The 17,211-nt window shown below is 44.0% G+C and overlaps 1 protein-coding gene, 1 long non-coding RNA gene and 1 other non-coding gene across 11 annotated transcripts; 1 reads left to right on the top strand and 2 right to left on the bottom strand.

The window, feature by feature from the left end:
* Positions 1-2,526: 2,526 nt before the first annotated feature.
* On the bottom strand, positions 2,527-2,607 carry TRNAL-AAG (transfer RNA leucine (anticodon AAG)). Its single transcript has one exon. It is a non-coding gene; the product is annotated as a tRNA-Leu (tRNA).
* Positions 2,608-2,865: 258 nt separating this feature from the next.
* On the top strand, positions 2,866-16,198 carry LOC123190577 (uncharacterized). Of its 8 annotated transcripts, XR_006496419.1 has the most exons (12): positions 2,866-3,120; positions 5,202-5,313; positions 5,858-5,936; positions 6,048-6,153; positions 6,724-7,585; positions 11,329-11,395; positions 11,469-11,686; positions 12,425-12,572; positions 12,656-12,714; positions 12,793-12,994; positions 15,649-15,702; positions 15,793-16,198. It is a non-coding gene; the product is annotated as an uncharacterized lncRNA (long non-coding RNA). The 8 variants fall into 8 exon arrangements; XR_006496416.1 differs by having other exon boundaries at positions 6,724-6,892; positions 7,492-7,585; positions 12,793-16,198; XR_006496405.1 differs by having other exon boundaries at positions 15,649-16,198.
* On the bottom strand, positions 8,638-11,054 carry LOC123190562 (transcription factor MYB61). 2 transcript variants are annotated; one of them, XM_044603244.1, is made up of 4 exons: positions 10,789-11,054; positions 10,594-10,696; positions 10,329-10,458; positions 8,638-10,211 (listed from the first exon to the last, which is right to left on the bottom strand). In XM_044603244.1, the coding sequence occupies exons 2-4, from the start codon at positions 10,649-10,651 to the stop codon at positions 9,185-9,187; spliced, it is 1,215 nt and encodes a 404-aa protein (XP_044459179.1). In that variant the 5' UTR covers positions 10,652-10,696; positions 10,789-11,054; the 3' UTR covers positions 8,638-9,184. The 2 variants fall into 2 exon arrangements, with proteins under 2 accessions (XP_044459179.1, XP_044459172.1); XM_044603237.1 differs by having other exon boundaries at positions 10,594-11,053.
* Positions 16,199-17,211: the final 1,013 nt, after the last annotated feature.

Genomic DNA, 17,211 nt, shown 5'->3' with positions numbered 1-17,211 from the left:
TAGAAGGTGACAAACAGTCATGGGCATCACATTGCATTCCAAAATATCCTCATAGGCTCCAATTTTGAAAAAAACACTTGCACCATGTGCTCCACTTGGATGTTGCCGGAGTAGCTGAACCATTGTACCTTCTAAGGACGAGGATGTCGCTTCTTTGAGAGATGCAACTTGGGGCAAAGTTCTTCATTTGCTAAGTTTTGACAACTTCCGCTGTGGATTATGACCTTGATAGATTGTCCTTGGATGTCCGCTTTGGCGTGGAAGATGTTTCACCATTGGTCACCATCATTGTGTTGTTGAAGTGTAAGACTTTGGAGACAATTAGAGCGAGGCTCGTGTCATTGTCACAAAACTCTTGAGCATCTTCATGTTGATTGAGTTGACGATGACAAGTGACTTGTTGCAAAGCTTCCATTTCTCCTTCACTCAAAGCTCCATAGTCTCCATCTTCATCGATCATCATGGTTCACTTTGTTGGGAACTCAAATGACTTATGGCTGAGTCTCTTGCAAGTGAAGCACTCAATCTTGCTTGCATTCTCGTTTGAGTTCCTTAGAGGATTGGCACTTGTAGCAGTGGTCAGCGCCTTGAAGCTTGAAGTACCACCACTAGTGGGTGTAGCTCGAGGACATGGCACCAAACTTAGAGAAGCTTGATTGTTGGAGTCAAATGTTCTTGATGGTAGGTGGAGTACTTGGCATTGAATCTGACTACTCCCAAGTTATCTCGCCCCTTGATTCTAATGCTCCAAACAAGATTGTTTTGTTTTCGATTGTTGCTGACATAAAGAACAAGATGGATAACTTTCAAGAGATCACACCTATGTCAAATAAAAAGGGCAACAACAGACTTGCCGACGAGCTTGGGGCGCATGCAAGGATATACGGATATCCGGTGATGCTTGCTGACGTTACCATGACTTGAAATTTTTCCTCCTGAAAGAGCGCAAGCAGTTGAATGTTCCCCTTAATGTATGGATGTGCGTCTAATCTTAAAATAAACTAGATCATATTTGGCGCGCGTTGCTGCACCCGTCTATTTGAAGACTAAATATATGAATGTATGAAATATATAAATTTTGCACAATCGAAACGTCTATCAGTCAATCAATCATAATTGGTGATTCAACTTCGCGGCTGTTCGTCACCACACCCCATCCCGCCGGGCCGCCCGCGTCCGTGCAACCGACCGAACCGACGAGGCGCTGTCCTTCGCGCCCATGCAACTGAAAAGACCGACCAGGCGATGTCCCTCGCATCGGTGCAAACTCAGCTAGTCGCTATTGCAGTCCAAGTCCCACATTGGTCGGCACCTAGATTGGTCAACCATGGAGAGGCGCCGCCAGGCGAGATTGCGAGCGTAGGAAACCAGGGTCACGAGTGTCCAGATTGTCTTAGTTTTCCGCTTTTGCGTTGCACAGTAGCCTAATACTGGCTCAATAGGCCCAACTGAATCTCAGAGGGCCGAAAAAGACTACCGAAGTAGCTGCCCGCGAATTTGCTCGTTAGGCTGGAACAAAGCATGTACGCGCAATGGTGCTATTTAGAGTCAATCAGACGGCCGAGAAGCCTGAAAGTGATGATCCAACGGATACAAATGCTAATGGTCTGAGAGGGCATAAAAAATGTGCAGTTATAAGACTACCCACGATGGGAGTAACATAGATAGTAACATCACACATATCTAGATAAAGTAGATGGCGTGGCAAAACAATAAATGAAGAAAAAGAAGAAAGTAGTAACATAGCTAGTAGTATGAGTAACATCACACATATCAAGACAAAGTGTGTCTATAGCCTAATAAATGAAGTGTTGCATGTTACCATACATATGTTACTCCCCACTATAGAGGTAGTAACATAGACTAATAACATGTGCATGTTACTAGTCTATGTTATTACCCATTATGACTAGTCTAAGGTATACATCTAAATTTTTAAAGTAGTAACATGGCTAGTAGTATAATTAACATCACACATCAAGACAAGATGTGTTTATAGCCTAATAAATGAAGTGTTGCATGTTATCATACATATATTACTCCCCACTATAGAGGTAGTAACATAGACTAATAACATGTGTATGTTACTAGTCTATGTTATTACCCATTATGACTAGTCTAAGGTATCCATCTAAAATTTTAAATTAATAAAAGACGACTATTGAATTTAGTATCTGCTTGTCAGCCATCAAGGTCCCCTACCTAGCAGTATACAACCGGAGAATGAAAATATGCATCTTATGTTTTGGAGGGGAGGAAATAGACAACCTTTTCTTTCATGTACAAACCAAACATGTTCTTTTCCCTCCCTCAAAAAAACCATGTTCTTCGTGGTACTATGTCAAACTTCTTTGAAGAACCGCAAATTAGATGGCCCCAGAGCACCCGTAAAAAAAGAGATGGCGTCAGAGCGATTCAGCAGGAGGGAAATCCTGGGGTCTGCCCGAGGAAAGCATAGGGCGAGATATTAGGGTCTCTTCCCGAGGAAAGCATACGGGCGAGAAATCATGTTTCATAAAAAAAAATTGACCAGAGTGGGATTTGAACCCACGCCCTTTCGGACCAGAGCCTTAATCTGGCGCCTTAGACCAACTCGGCCATCTGATCTTGTTATGTAAATTTACTTTTAAATTCCTATAAACCGTGAGACCTAATTGTGCTCGCTGTGCTCCCTCGTCAAAGTCACTCATGCCTGCATGAAAATTCTCGACATGTCTCCCTTTGCTTTTCGGAAAACATCTCCCCTCGCCCAACTGCTCTTCCCTATTCCCAGTTCAAAGAAAAACTGCTCTTCCCCATTCACGGCCCGAGCCGTAATTAGCTTTGCGGCCCAACATAAATGCTTAACGCGCTTTACAGCCCAACAAACAAAATCCTTGTGGCTCACCCAACTGGCCCATTATCCTCCACGCGCACCTCCCCGGCCGAAATCGACGGCGCCCCACTGCTACGCCCCGAGGAGACAGGCGTACGAGCGACGGAAGTACCGCACCACCGGCAGCGCAGAGGAAGAGAGAGGCGCAGCCAAAGCACCCTCGCCGCCCGCCTCCTCCCCCCGCCGGCCGCAGTTTCTCGCCGCCGCGCCGCCAATGCCCTGCTCGACCCCCGCGCGTGATCACGGTACAGGTTCCCCCTCCGCTCCCTCCCTCCCTCTGCCTCTCCGCTCGCGATGTTAATTTCGAATTAATTGGCCGCACCCTCACGCCTGGCCTCGCGCGTACGAATCCGGCCTACGATGGTACCTCGCATTGCTAATCGCGGTCCATCCGCAGCCGAATTGATTAGCCATTTTGGTGGGGGAGCGGGTGGATTGATCTCTGTTCCTGTGCCTGCTGCTGCAGTGGTTACCACTTACCACCAATGCGGCATCAGTCGATCACGGAAATGTTTTCCCCGCGTGAAATCGCGGTCCCAGTGCCCCCCGGTGTCAACTATCGGGCGTACGATTTGTCATTTGCGGAAGGGGGCTCGCTGCATCCGCCCTGACAGGGAGGGTTTGCTAGGGTACTGGCCAGGTTCAACGTCCCTTAACTCCTTTGCTGGCGGTCTCCTCAGGGAGTCAGGGTGCGGTCTTGAGTCCTGGGCTCACTTCATTGTTACTTGTGGATATGGACCGTGACGCCCATGCCGACATTGCTATTTGCTGGTCGAAATAAATAATTGATCAGTGTTCACGACCGTACATACAATCATGCTCTGTAAGCTTGTGACCCCAGCCAGTTACCTGTACTTTGTCTGAACTATTGCTTTCAGGAAAGCAGGGCGCCTTGCCTTTATAAAAACAACACTGCGTTGATGGTCAATCAAGTTGGATAAGTTGGGTGTTTTCGTGTAAAAAGACAACTCAGCTGTCAAAACCATAATGGTCTGTTGATAAAAAAAACCTTAAAGGTTTGTAGGCTTTGGAGCTGAACCCAGTTTCTAGTGCTGTAGGGTTTGCATATAAGTACAGCACTGTTGTGGTAGTTGAGTGCTTGCAAGAGCAGCACTGAAGAAATACATTGGGTCTTAATTTCTTAATCCTGGAGTAGAGAGTTATTAGCTTAATCTCTTGATCCTAGACTAGTTTCTTTAGCTTTAGATGATACATTTATGCTTTTTGTATGTGCCTATGTGGTAGCTATAACGTCCTAAGTATACATCGGAATCATGAATTTAAATTTTCTTATGGTAATTCTTCACTTCCTTGAGATGTCACACCTTGCTCTCCCTCACCTGTGTGAAGTCAATATTTAATCTTCTTTTGACATATTTCAAGCTTTGACATATTTCAAGCATCACCCATTGCTTCTTTTTTTATCAAATTGCTATAGGGACCTAGAAGTGACTGTTTGAAACAAGAACCCGTGTTACCTACGTTTTCTCCTAACTGGCAACTATGATGAAAATGTGATACAGTTTCCTTTCTGATATCTGTGCTGCGATCTTATCATCTATTGAATATGGTTTCTCCAATCAGCATTTGGAAATAATTCAGAACGACGGGCTCTCAAGTTCCATAGAGTACATTTGTTAGATGTTAGTATGTTTTTCCTGGAGAATAGAATTTAGTATCAATGCTGTAAAATATGTTTGCTGTACTGGCTGTTTCTAGTTTCTAGAACAAACAGTAACAGAAAAGGATCGAACTAGTTCTACTGCCATTTGGATACTGCCCTGTGTAACTGATGTAATGTTGATCAATATTATTGTGTTATCTACTCCCTCCGTTCCTAAATATTTGTCTCTCTAGAGATTTCAAATGGACTACCACATACGGATGTATATAGACATATTTTAGAGTGTAGATTCACTCATTTTGCTCCATATGTAGTCACTTGTTGAAATCTCTAGAAAGACAAATATTTAGGAACAGAGGAAGTAGTAATTTATTCTATTTGTTTCAGTGGATTTATGTTCATGCCTGTTGACATTATGCAATGTTATTTTTCACCTGTTCAATTAAGTACATGTTAAACCTAATGCGTCCAAAAAATAATAATTTTCATTTTACAGTATCACCTAAATGGATAAACATGTTGACATATTTTTAGATTGAACACTGCTTGTGGTTTGTACTTTAATTCCATGAATCTTCTGGAAGTGCAGTGTGTTTAAGTTGATAATAGGTTTAGATACAACGTTTTGGCCTGTTGGAGCACCGCTATAAATTTCTGAAATTTGCAGACTAACTGGGTACCAAATTTTGTTGTTTCATGTAGGATCAAGGGTAGTTGGTACTGGTAGCTTGGTATAGATCATGGTGCTATTGTGTTTGATAAGTTATGAAAGGCTAAGGACACCTTTTTGTATGTCGGGAGTACCTTTCAAAGTGTAAGGATTTCCTATTTATTTTCAAGTCCAAGTTCTGTAAATTAACATCGTATTATTTTTGGGTACTGTGATTTACTTATGTCAGTGCTTGCCTCATTTCATAGGCTGGCAGTGCATCCTTAATACATAATAAATTGTTTTGCTACATAAGTCTCAACTGTTTGTTCTAAAATGAATGTACAAACTGGATAAATCATAAAGCAAAAAGATAATAAACAGCAAAGCTAATGCCTCTGATTTGACCAGATAGGTAGTAGAAATAGAGGAGGGGCGCATTGTCAAGATAGATACATATTTGGATAATCGAAAAATTAAAATTTTGCAATGTAGCAGTTGTAGTTTCGTATTTATGGACAGTCTAAGTCAGGTTCTCAGAGTGAAGGACTCCCAGAGAAATAAAGGTAAAGTCATAATGGTCTCAGCTTCTGCTCTTAGGTTCTGTTGTCGTAATCTGCATCAATCTTTCTTATTTTTATCAACTGAAGTGCAATTGTTACTTACACTTTGACCAAGTTCTAACATGAATTGGGAACTTTGGCAACAGATCAACCATACGCGCTGAGGTGCTGCTCAATGAGACATTGTTGGAGACATTCTAGATCGTCCCTAAGTTGTTAAAGAGAGTAAGAGAACTTCCTTGTCCTGGGCGAATGCTTGTGATTTACATAGTAGGCTCACAAGAATGACCCTTAAACTGCTGGTACGCTAATGAGAAGATGGCCTTGATTTGCCAGGACTTGTGCTCCCGAACATAGCAGCCAGCCTGTGAAGGAGGAAAGTGCAGCAGTACTCTTCACAAGGCCTATTGACTCATCCTCACCAGCAAAATGTGTCATAGAGGTAAAACGAAAACTCAGAAGAAAAAAGAAGCATGATGCCTTGCCATATGATTCCATGAATTAAATTGTTGAATGCACATACACTTGGGTTGTATATTAGATACATTCATTGCCACTGAGTTAGGCTGTATCTAGTTGTTATTATTTTCTTGGTTGATGATACCATCTACTTGCACACCTTCATTAGTAGACAGTCAACTGAAGGATGGTTCCAACTAATTAAGCTGCTCATATTTGCTGCTTCTTCCTATCTTATGCCATTGGGCCATTCATTTTGATTGAGTGGACCTATTGAGTAGTGGCTAAGGTATACACTGTTGAAACTCTGCAAATGCTATTCTTCTCCCTCTACCTGATCCTGGCATGGTTCATAGAACCATAATCTCATCTTAGTTCTTTGAGCTTCTTATGGACTATATAAGAAGAGATTGCTAACATGAGCACAAAGATGTACCAGCTTTGACATTTGCCTTTACATATCTGTGAATTCACAGTTTAATAATAACTGATGGAACTATTCGTAGTAAGTTAGTCATGTCTCCAGTCTGTAATTGACACATGTTGTCTGCAGAGACAGATAGTGCTGAAGACAGGGAAATTAACTTGACACGTGCAGCCCCAAGATGGAGAAGCCTTTTATAATTACAGAATTCCAAACTTAAAGCTGTGCCAATATGCTTTCCTATTTCCATCATCATGCTGATGTCAAAGGGAGGCTGAGAGGAAAGAACTATTCGCAAGTACATATATCATGCAGCAGTAGATTCGTGTCTTGCTTTTAGTTATTTGCTTGTAAAACAAGAACTCTATGGCTTTTATTTTTTGCTTTACCTAAATTTTATGTTTCTGTCAAACCAAAGCAATACTTGATCACAAATTCACAATCAATTGCAGTGTGGGTTGTGTCAAATAGAATGGGTGAACTGGCTGTTGATTGTTCCTTTGCTCCATTTGGACCTCATAATAGTACACACATTACAATATCTCAGATCTAATGTTGCGAAGTTACTGTTGCTTGAGTAATTATGCAAAACGACATGCAGTCCGGTGCATGTTCGAGGAAAAAAAAACTGCTGATTGTGTAATTTGTGATATTATTCCTTCTCATCTGTTATCTTCCATTCGTTAATGATGATGTTAGGTGGTCATTATTGCAGTCTACTGCTGCTGGCAATCTTGACACTACATATCAAATTATTAAATTAAATGTCCTTTTTCATCTGGAAGAGCACTAGCATCCTCCTTTTTGAACAGTTGCTATTTTCCCGTCTTGTTACTTCTTCCTTTTCAACCTTTTGTTTTTTCTGTCAACTGATGTGTCAATTTTTAAAACATGCAGATGCATCCAATAATACAGCTCATACGTCCAAGAAGACACAGGATATAAACAAAGCGAATTAAAGTGCATATGCCACATAAGTTGAAACGGCATGGTACGCAACCAAGCTCTTATGAAGTGTAATTCATTATGAATTATTTATCAGAATCTAGAGATAGACATGTACTCCCTCCGTCCCATTGACACTACACTAGTGTCAAAAATGCTCTTATATTATGGGACGGAGGGAGTAGTATTTATCACTGCATTCCAGAATTATTGGGCTTCTCTAATTTTCCTTTAGGTGCTAATGGTCCTTATGAGCATTATTGGTCTCATCGTGTCTTTGAAAATGAAAGTGTCAATCACTTTATGCCAGCCTTTTTTTCCACATGACCGAGCCCTGTTAGTTGTGTGATGTAAATATAGTCTGTAACTTCTAAAGCTAATTTATTGTTTGGGAACCTGATTTCATAGGTCCATTATTTAGCACTATTGCAACCCATAGAAATAAACCCATATTTGAGGGTTTGAACATGAGGAGTCATAAAGAAAGGATCCCACCATGGCCAAGCCAAATTGGTTAACAATCTAACTCAGCCCATGACATGGTCCCTCAATTGTATTATTAGCAGGAGCATTAGTATTATCGCCCTTGGTACAGCGATGTTGAACGTTGAAACCAAGTTCTAGTACTCTATTTAGCCTTTTCAAGTAAAGGCTAACTTTTCTGGAGGTTGGTTGTGGGTTACTTACAGTGTCACCTAGCTCGTACCACAATTTGTTCGTGATAAACCAAATAAGCACCCAAAATGGCTTAAGTTTCATGGTTGCCGAATGTTGAGCTCCTAGCCAAGTTTAAGTTACATTTTGCAACGCTATGATGTAATCATGGGGAAACCATGATGCGCAGCCATAGTTGAGCATATGGTTGAGTGCTCACCACAAAATGAGGTTTCATATGCTACCCATCTTGCATGGTAGGTAGATATTCTTAAATACTTGCCTCCTTTTCTCTCAGCCGTGTTTACTCTCTCCTGAGGATGGTTACCTCTTTAGACCATATCAAATCAACCAATCCTTTTCCATGCTGGTATTGAAGTAGAAAGCGATCAAGTAGCTTCGTATTCTCCACAGGGAAAAGATTAAGACAGAAACAGGAAAGGGAAAGCCAGAGAAAAATTGCTCGTGGGTCAATATATTCCAATTTTCTGCCTTTACAAATATACGACTGCAGTTTGTCAGCAACTTCTCAAAAGATATAAAAATACAACTTGCAATAATTAATTCCCATCTACGTGCATGGCAGCAGTTGAAAAGTTTGGGACTACTAGTATGGTCTGTGATAGCTACCGACACATGCAGTTTTTCCCATTCCTGTCTATTTATTTGATAAACAGAGAGTGAACAAAAACTCAAGTATCCAAAAGTTGAGCTGTCGTGTACAGAAGAAAACAACAATTTTCAAGAGAAAGAAAGGGAGACTCCAGAATGTACTTTTCTGTGCAATTTGACGCCACTCCTGATGACAGAGCTGTCTTTTCCGTGGCACTGCATGATCTTTATAACCAAGGAAGGTTGTGGAGGGTTGATTTCTGTATCAACCCGCATATGTATCTATGCAAGCACCTCAGCATAGCCTGCTCACGAAATTGTGAGACAAGTCTCAGCTTCTGCTGATCTTCTCTGTTCCATGTATGGCAGAACATGGTACCTAGATATGCTCAAAAGACAAGGGCATTCTTTGCAAGTCTTTATCATACATGTCTGATGCTGCTTGCAGCTGTTGCTGTGGCTGCTGATTCTGGAACCAAGAAGCACATATCCCTTCCATGTTGAACTGGCTCTCTGCTTTGATCACATCATCGTATAGTGATTGGCTCTGGTTCTGCATCGCTGTGGTTGCCTCTGCAAAGGTTCCATGAAGCAAGTCAGGCCACTTGAGTTCCTCCACTAACTGAACTCTGGTATCCTTTTCTTGCCCAACTCCGATATCTGTCCATGGGAATACACTGTTCTCCAGAATTGAGTTCGTGCTCTGTGGCTCGAACCCCATGCTGTTGCTTCCGCTGCTCCCAGTACTACCGCTGCTGCTAGGATTAACACCATCCCAGTAGAAAGGGGCACTGCCGATGCCAGTGCCCCCATGGTGGTGATTGTCTGGTGGGAGGTTCAGTCCCATCGGCGTCGAGAGGGCTGATGGTGAAACTGTTGGCATCACAGTGGAAATTGTGTTGCAACTGAAATCATTCTGGTTAAACCAGAGTGAGTTCATATTTGCACCATCTCCACTGCCACACTCGTTGCTGTAGCCTAATTGCTGCTGGAAAGGAAAATACAGCGTTGGACCTGATGAACGGCAGCTTGATGGGCTCTCATGACCAGCAGTAAGCTGGTCCAAGAACAACTCCTTTGCTGGCACCTTAGGTCGTGCCAAGCTTGGAGTTTCAGGGCGCTTCTTGTCATACACCGGCAGCAGCATTGAAGACTGGGCTGTCTCGCTGAGGAGGTGACCAAAGTTCCCTAGAGCACCAGCGCTTGACGGGTTGACGTCACTGGAACCAGAGGTCCTCTCGGTGCTGATGGTGGGAGCTGCTCCACTGCGATCAGCCTCAGTGAGGGGCTTGTGGGTATTGGGGTCAATGCCCTTCTGCCGCAGCTTCTTCTTGAGGGACGAGTTCCAGAGGTTCTTAATCTCATTGTCAGTCCTCCCAGGCATCTGTGCTGCAATTTGAGACCACCTTCTCATGGAAAAAAAGGAGGCGTATTAGTTGAATTATTATCAAGGTTTGCTCTGCAGTTACTAATGCCGAATTCTGTTAGGGTCCTCCTAGTACAACTATAGGCTTAAAATTCACCTGTTCCCGAGCACAGCATGGAGTTCAACGATGAGGTCTTCCTCGTCCTGAGCGAAGGCACCTCTCTTAAGGTCTGGCCTCAGGTAGTTTATCCACCTCAGCCTGCAGCTCTTGCCGCACCTTTGGAGTCCTGCAGCAATTTACGAGGCAAATTTAGATAATTGGATTGACTAAGAGAGGGAAGCCTTCTTAGGAGGAGAAGAAGGGGGAAAGACTGGAAGTTGCTAATTGACGAGTGAAATGCAGAAGATTAGTTTTTGCTCACCTGCAAGTTTAGGGACAGAGCTCCAGCAGCCATGGCCATGCTTGGTGATGTGGTTCATGAGCTTCTCATCCTCCTCAGGGGACCAGAGCCCCTTCCTCAGCTTCTGCTTGTAGCAACACGAATGCCTCCCCATTTCAGTGCAATGCAGAGCCTGCGAGCTTGAAATTCGAGACCCGACGGGTTCGCGGAACTCACGCAGCTTGCAGTCGTGCACAGCAGAAGTCTCCTCTGGTAGCGCAGAGCTTGTTCAGGAATCCATGGCTGAAGGGGTGGGAAATGCCGAGGGTATAGTGACTTATATATGGGGAAATGATTGCTGAGAGCAGAATTGAGCAAGAAGAGCAACAGTGTGTATGGTTGCAGATAGGAGATTTCAGTGGAAAGCAGGGAAAGGTTAGGGGGCACTCCTCTCCTTTTCTTTGCAGGACACCCCCCCTTTAGCACCTTCTTTTAAAGGTGGTGGTGGTGGAGGTGGTTGCGAGAGGAGAAGGGGGTGGGGGTTTAACCCTTCTTCTTCTTCACTTGGTTGCTTCCGGCTACGTGTGGGGGTACGTCTCGTCATCTCTCCTAAGAATCTATGTCTGGTGCCAAAACCGGTGGGGTAGCCGCCTCCACCGATATTTTAATTGTCGCGGCCTTGTTTATGAAACTCTACTTTCATCTTCTCCTTCCTTGTGTTTCTTTGAGCACAAGCCAGTGAAAGTAAAACGGGTCCATCTGCCTCTGCATTATCAGGAAAGGGACTGCCTGCTCCTGCTCCTCCCATGGCGAATGACCACGACCCCCCAGAGCAGCATCCAGTGTACACCACTCCTCCTCCTCCTCCTGCTACTAGAAGCCTTGTCTTTTTATTTATGTTGGCTTCTTTTCTGCAGCTACTTCTACGTCACGAGTGTTCCATGCAGGGTAAAGCACACACACAGTTGGGGGAGGCGGCCATGCCCACCTTTCTTCTGCTGCTAATTAAAACTCATCTTTGTTAGCTGCTGCTGCTGCTGTTCGTTCGTGCATGTGCACCTCGTTTTCCCCCCACCTGCAAGAAGATTTTATGTGTCAGGCCCAAGAATTGTCCTCTATCTCCGTTGCTTTTCAGGTAAGTCACTGGATCACTTCTATGTGGGGGAAAAGCCATCGGCAATCAATCATCACAGTTGGGGTCCTGGGGAGAAAGAGGTGGCACTAGATGTTCGTATTCCAGGACAGAGGGCATCTCCCTTTTGTTTACCCGGAGCAGCAAGCTGCTAGCTAGCAATTTCCAATCAGAAATCTTTGCTTCTCCAATCCGGGACGGTGCACGTTGCCGCCGCTGAACCTGTCCGTGATCAGTGAAGAACCGGGCTTTCTATAATGACACGGGTACCAAGCATAATGATTTGCCTGCTGACTGTCGCTAGCCTCGTCAATGGATGATACTCCGATCATTGTAGAAAGGAAATAAAAAACTCCTTGTTTTCTAATTTCCCGGATACAAAATAGGTCCATAGGAGGGGACAAATATTCGCGGCACAGTAGTATTCCCGAATGAGCCAGTCAATGCACGTATTATTGTTCCCATCCTTGCATGTCCAATACAAAGGAGAGAGTTTAATCCATGGTTCCATGATTAGGATCGTAATGGCATCCTTGTGTGCCCATGTGATGGCCGATACTCGTCCCCATTAAACAAGACGCGGGGCGGGGACGAATCAAAAGGCATTGATGATTGGGCGTTTATATAGTCTGGTTTCCAGCTGATCGTCTTGTCCTTTGATTCACCATGCAGCGGATCTCATCCGTTCTGGAGGCTTGCATTGTCTGTTCTGATAGACTCTTGTATATATTGTTTATGCAGGTTTTTGGAGCAATTAGCACATCCCCGCTTGTTTCGTATCGCAACGATTAAAACCAACCGGTGCGTGTGTGCCCGTGGGGGTTAATGTCACCATCTGTTCCTCCTCCATGCAGGACTTGCGGTTGGGCCGAGATAAACCGACTTTTAGGTAACAACAACCTGCCTTTTGCTGGGCACTGCTCTAGCTGTTTCACTCACTAATTTGTTGGCTCCTCGGCTTTTCTTCTCCAGCACCTTGAGCCAAGAGAAAGCTCGCTCACTGAAGCACTCCGGGCGACCCTGCTGCCATGGTAAGGAAGCAACTCTATGACCTCTGCCACGACAATTGCGAAATTACAGCGTAATTCTGATCCTGTACTATCTTACAGGTGCATGCATTATCTAGAAGGGGGTGGGAGATAAGGGACGGCAGCGGCGTGGCGATTAGCAAGGCTGGCATTAGAAGATCACGGGGGTAGGGCGAGTTTGACGAATGAACGGGAGGGCATCTTTTCCGGGGTCCCCAACAGGACATAGGTCCACCCCCTCCCTCCCTCCCTCCCTACAGCACCACACAGGCACAGGCCAAAGGTGACTTACTCGCCCACTTTTCAATTCATCCCTTCCAATTGGGCTTACGATAATACTATTGTTACGATCAGCAGCATTATGCATGAGAGAGAAAGAGGAGAGAGAGAGGGAGAGGGAGAGGCGTTAAATTTGTGATGCATGGGTCCTGCCGTCCTGGCGATGATGAACGAATGATCGGTACAGCCGGGATTCAAGAGGGCTAAAAGAAGAGATCAGAACAGGACGGACGGCATCCCATAGTACGCCCGGCGGGCCCGTCGAAGCCAACACTGGTGCACGCGTACCTTTCGTCTCATTTCCTCTCCCCTCGTCTCCTCCTCTCTAGTCTCCAGAAGAGAGAAAAGAAGAGGGAGGAGAGAGAGTCGTAGGACACTGGGCCGTCGTCGGTAGGGGTGGGGGTACCGTCCAACCCAATCCAATCCACCCATCCATTGCTCCCATGTAGACACAGTCAGTGGCTGGCTACCCATCGATGGATGGAGCGAACGATGCAGCTAGCGAGGCTGCTAGGGGGGCAAAGGGGAAAAGGGACCACGTCTCCCGCGCGCGCGTGTGTGCCAACCAACTCGACGCGCACTCGCGCTATAGGCTGCTAAGCTACTGTACAAACCTCCTACGAATGAGTATGTTCATGTCGCAAATAGTTGGCAGCTGCCCTGGGCCTGGGGTAGCTACCCGGCCACTTCCCCTTGCCCGCTCTCTCGCTCGATTCCCCGTTGAATTCGGACGGACCATGGATGAAACGCTTGAAAGTTGCCTTCAATTCATATGGCGAAACTTTAACGACGATGTGACGCGGAACCCGGTGAAACTTCTCTCAAACATGTGCGTGCAGATACATCTTTATCTTTCTGTATGCATATCTGTTCTTTTGGTAGAATATAATCTATCTGTATGTGTACAAGATGCTTTATTTTACGTGGTCGGAGCAAGTGAATACTGCTGTCCTCCCTTTTTAGTCGTGTTTCGTCCCTGTCCGTGGCTAGCTGTCAGCCGTGCGCGCGTGTGTGTGGTATCCATGCGTCCGTAGCCAATTCTGCGCCTCCTGTATCCCACATAACCCCAATGCATGCCTCTGGAAAGCATGCATGTGGGCGCTATAGAATGGCGTAATCGGCAAGAATCTGGGGTAACATGGCCTGCTTGCCATAGGTTTGCGGCAAGGAGTGCTGTTTAAGTACAAGAGGACATTCATTCCACGCCACACAAACACACACGAATGCCACTCTACTAAACATGCTACAAATACTACTCGCATAGCGTGGGCACGCGCTTTACCGCCCTGATTAAAATACCTGATGTAGTCATTTCAATTTGTTTTCGCATGTCTTTGCCTCTTGTTTTTGCCGTTTGTGTACCTTGGTGGCCAATTTGAACAATTCCGATGTTCTCGGTTCTGAGTCCTGCAACTATGTGAAGATTTTAGGGGTTTTCTGACCGTGCTTAATCGAACGGTCCTCTTGCCATTTCTCCTTCTCATGCACCCTGAAAGAAACGGTATCTTCTTTTGTGTGAAGTGGATGCGTTTTGGGATATATGTGACAACTCATGGACAATTTCCGCATGCACGCCCACTTCTCCACCGATCCAGTGGCCAGCAGTTAGAATCACCTTTTTAATCAACTATAAATTGTTCGTCAAAGACTACACCAGGATTGCCCAACCATTTGTAGCTCTAGCTTACCTTCCTAATGTAGTCTATCCAGGATTAAAAAATGTAATTAAGGACGAGATCCATGCATGCCTCTCTCGCCCGTTGTCCTTTTCATGGCAAACAAATGGTCTATATGAATTTGCTTTCATGTGGTATTCTGGAGAATTTGCTTTCATGCGATTGGCATCACTTTCTCCAGCCTAGTATATCCATGTAGCTTGAAAAGAGCCCGACCTTAATTCTATTCTAGTCTCTTTCTTTCTCCCTTCACTCTCAGCGATAGACACCCGCAAAACCAGTAATAGATGTTGCATTCTTGGTAAAAGGCGACATCATGTGTAAATGTCCTCTAATCGCAAGAAACTGCCCATGGTTGGCACTTCTTTTCCATTCCAATATGGTAATATGAAATATCTGTTATAATATTATTACATCCAAGTTACATATACAGTGTTGTGAAAGCTTTATATGGAATTCAAGATTCTATTATATTCTCAATATGAGGTTAAAAAGGTTTCCACATTTGCTTTGACATGCTAAAATTAATTGTAAAAAGGAGAGAGCTACATTATTCATTCTATGGGCATAGGTTCTAAGTTAAGATGGGAGTTTAGTTAGATGCACATAGAGACTCATATCTCTTATACAAATAGTAGATTTTTATAAGAGGTATACAAAGAATAAGAATGCATCTACGTTCAATGAACATGTCTTTCTGATCCGCTTTGGCCATCACAAAATGCAAATAGGCTTGCTAACGGAGTTCACTGTGGTCACTATATGCATCTACTATGGTCACTAGCCCACATGTTAGCCTCGTCCACCCTCCATCCCCATAACTCTTTGTGCTCTCTTGCCATGATGCCATCACGTCGTTTGATTTAGGATTGTGGCACCAGTGAGACGCTGCTCGTGTAGCACTACATCCAATGACTCTATGCTCCTTAGTTTTAAGCTTCCACCCATCCATCACCATTAACAATTAACAAGAAATGTGCAGGAGACAGGAAAAAGGAGATGTATAGGTCACCGATGAATCAAATTGCTAAATAAGGTGAGCTTTCTTGCCCTAGATATTGGGCAACACAACAACACATTCGCCTGCAAGACCTATGTTTAATGATGTCACTGGTATGCGCCTAAGGATAAGGAGTCAGGGGCAAGGGTGCTGACGCAAACATGTTGAGGAGGACAATATATGCTTCAACGTGGTAGTGTTTGGAAACACACGAGATTGACCTACTCCCTCCGTTCCCAAATACTTGTCCTTCTAGGCATTTCAAATGGACTCAACATACGGATGTATGTAGACATATTTTAAAGTGTAGATTCATTCATTTTGTGCCGTATGTAGTCACTTGTTGAAATCTCTAAAAAGACAAGTATTTAGGAACGGAGGGAGTAGATGTCAATTAGCATGAGGATATCAGAGAGGACATGTAATACTTCCTCCGATCCTTTTTACTCTGCATATAAGGATTGTCTAAAGTCAAACTTCGTAAAGTTTGACCATATTTATATGAAAAAATATTAACATCTATAATGCTAAATTTATACAATATGAAAAATAAAGTCATGACGCATCTAATGTTGTTGATTTCACATTTTAAATGTTTGTATTTTTTTTCTATAAACTTGGTCAAAGTTTACGAAATTTGACTTTAGACAAATCTTATATGCGAACTAAAAAGGACCGAAGGGAGTACAACCTGTTACATCCGCCCATGCCAAGGTATCGTGCTGGCATGGATGGACATCAGCGACATAGCAAGAGTGGCACAAGCGCCCTTGGGTGAGGGCGTGGCAGAGAGCGTGCACTGTAAAGGCGGTTGCTTCGCTTAGGCCTCCATGAGCTCCATGGCTGCCTGGCTGCAGAGAGAGGGTAAGGAAGAATCTGACGTGTGGGGCCCTTCTAATGTAAATACACTACTATGTATAGGAGGTGTGCTAGTGACCGTATTGGACCTCTGAAGCGTAGTGACCATATATATTCTGCAATTTCCTGTATACAATGGCCAAATTGATTGAGATGAAGTGGTTCGTTGATGATAGATGAACCTTATACTCTCAAGAGAAAATACAACTACCCCCCAACAAAGAAATGACATTTATGCATGAAATGCAACTGTGTCTTTACTCTTTAGACATACACGTTGTTTGTGGGCAGAGCTTAGCTAGTTAAGAAAACGATAACAAGTCGTATGTAAGCTAATTATGCTATACATGCTAGTACAAAGAATGTAGAATACACAATTGTTCTTCGTGTAATATTAGAGTATATACGTACCAACCGACAGATTCCCTCCCATCTCTCTCCTCTCGTCTATGCATAACCTCCTAATTATGGTCAACATGTAAGTTAAGATAACAAAATAACACAATTTCGGAGTGGCAAAAGGCTGCAAATGCATGATTAGTTAGTTGTCAGTGTTGGGGAGGGGGGGGTCCAAATTACCCTACTACTTTTAGCAGGACATGACAGCAGACAGCACGGCTGGGCTCCATTTCCACGATAACATCACTTTCCATGACCCCCTTTTAATTTGTATGAACAAAACCTAAT

The sequence above is a fragment of the Triticum aestivum genome, chromosome 1A (assembly GCF_018294505.1).
Source record: "Triticum aestivum cultivar Chinese Spring chromosome 1A, IWGSC CS RefSeq v2.1, whole genome shotgun sequence".
Lineage (NCBI taxonomy): Eukaryota > Viridiplantae > Streptophyta > Magnoliopsida > Poales > Poaceae > Triticum > Triticum aestivum.
This window is presented reverse-complemented; position numbering and strand designations above follow the sequence as displayed.

Coding starts and splice junctions, on each gene's coding strand:
- LOC123190562 (XM_044603237.1), bottom strand. CDS start 10,726: ATGGGGAGGCATTCGTGTTGCTACAAGCAGAAGCTGAGGAAGGGGCTC. Junction 10,459..10,593: donor CTCTGTCCCTAAACTTGCAG/GTGAGCAAAAAC, acceptor AAATTGCTGCAG/GACTCCAAAGGTGCGGCAAG. Junction 10,212..10,328: donor CATGCTGTGCTCGGGAACAG/GTGAATTTTAAG, acceptor TTCCATGAGAAG/GTGGTCTCAAATTGCAGCAC.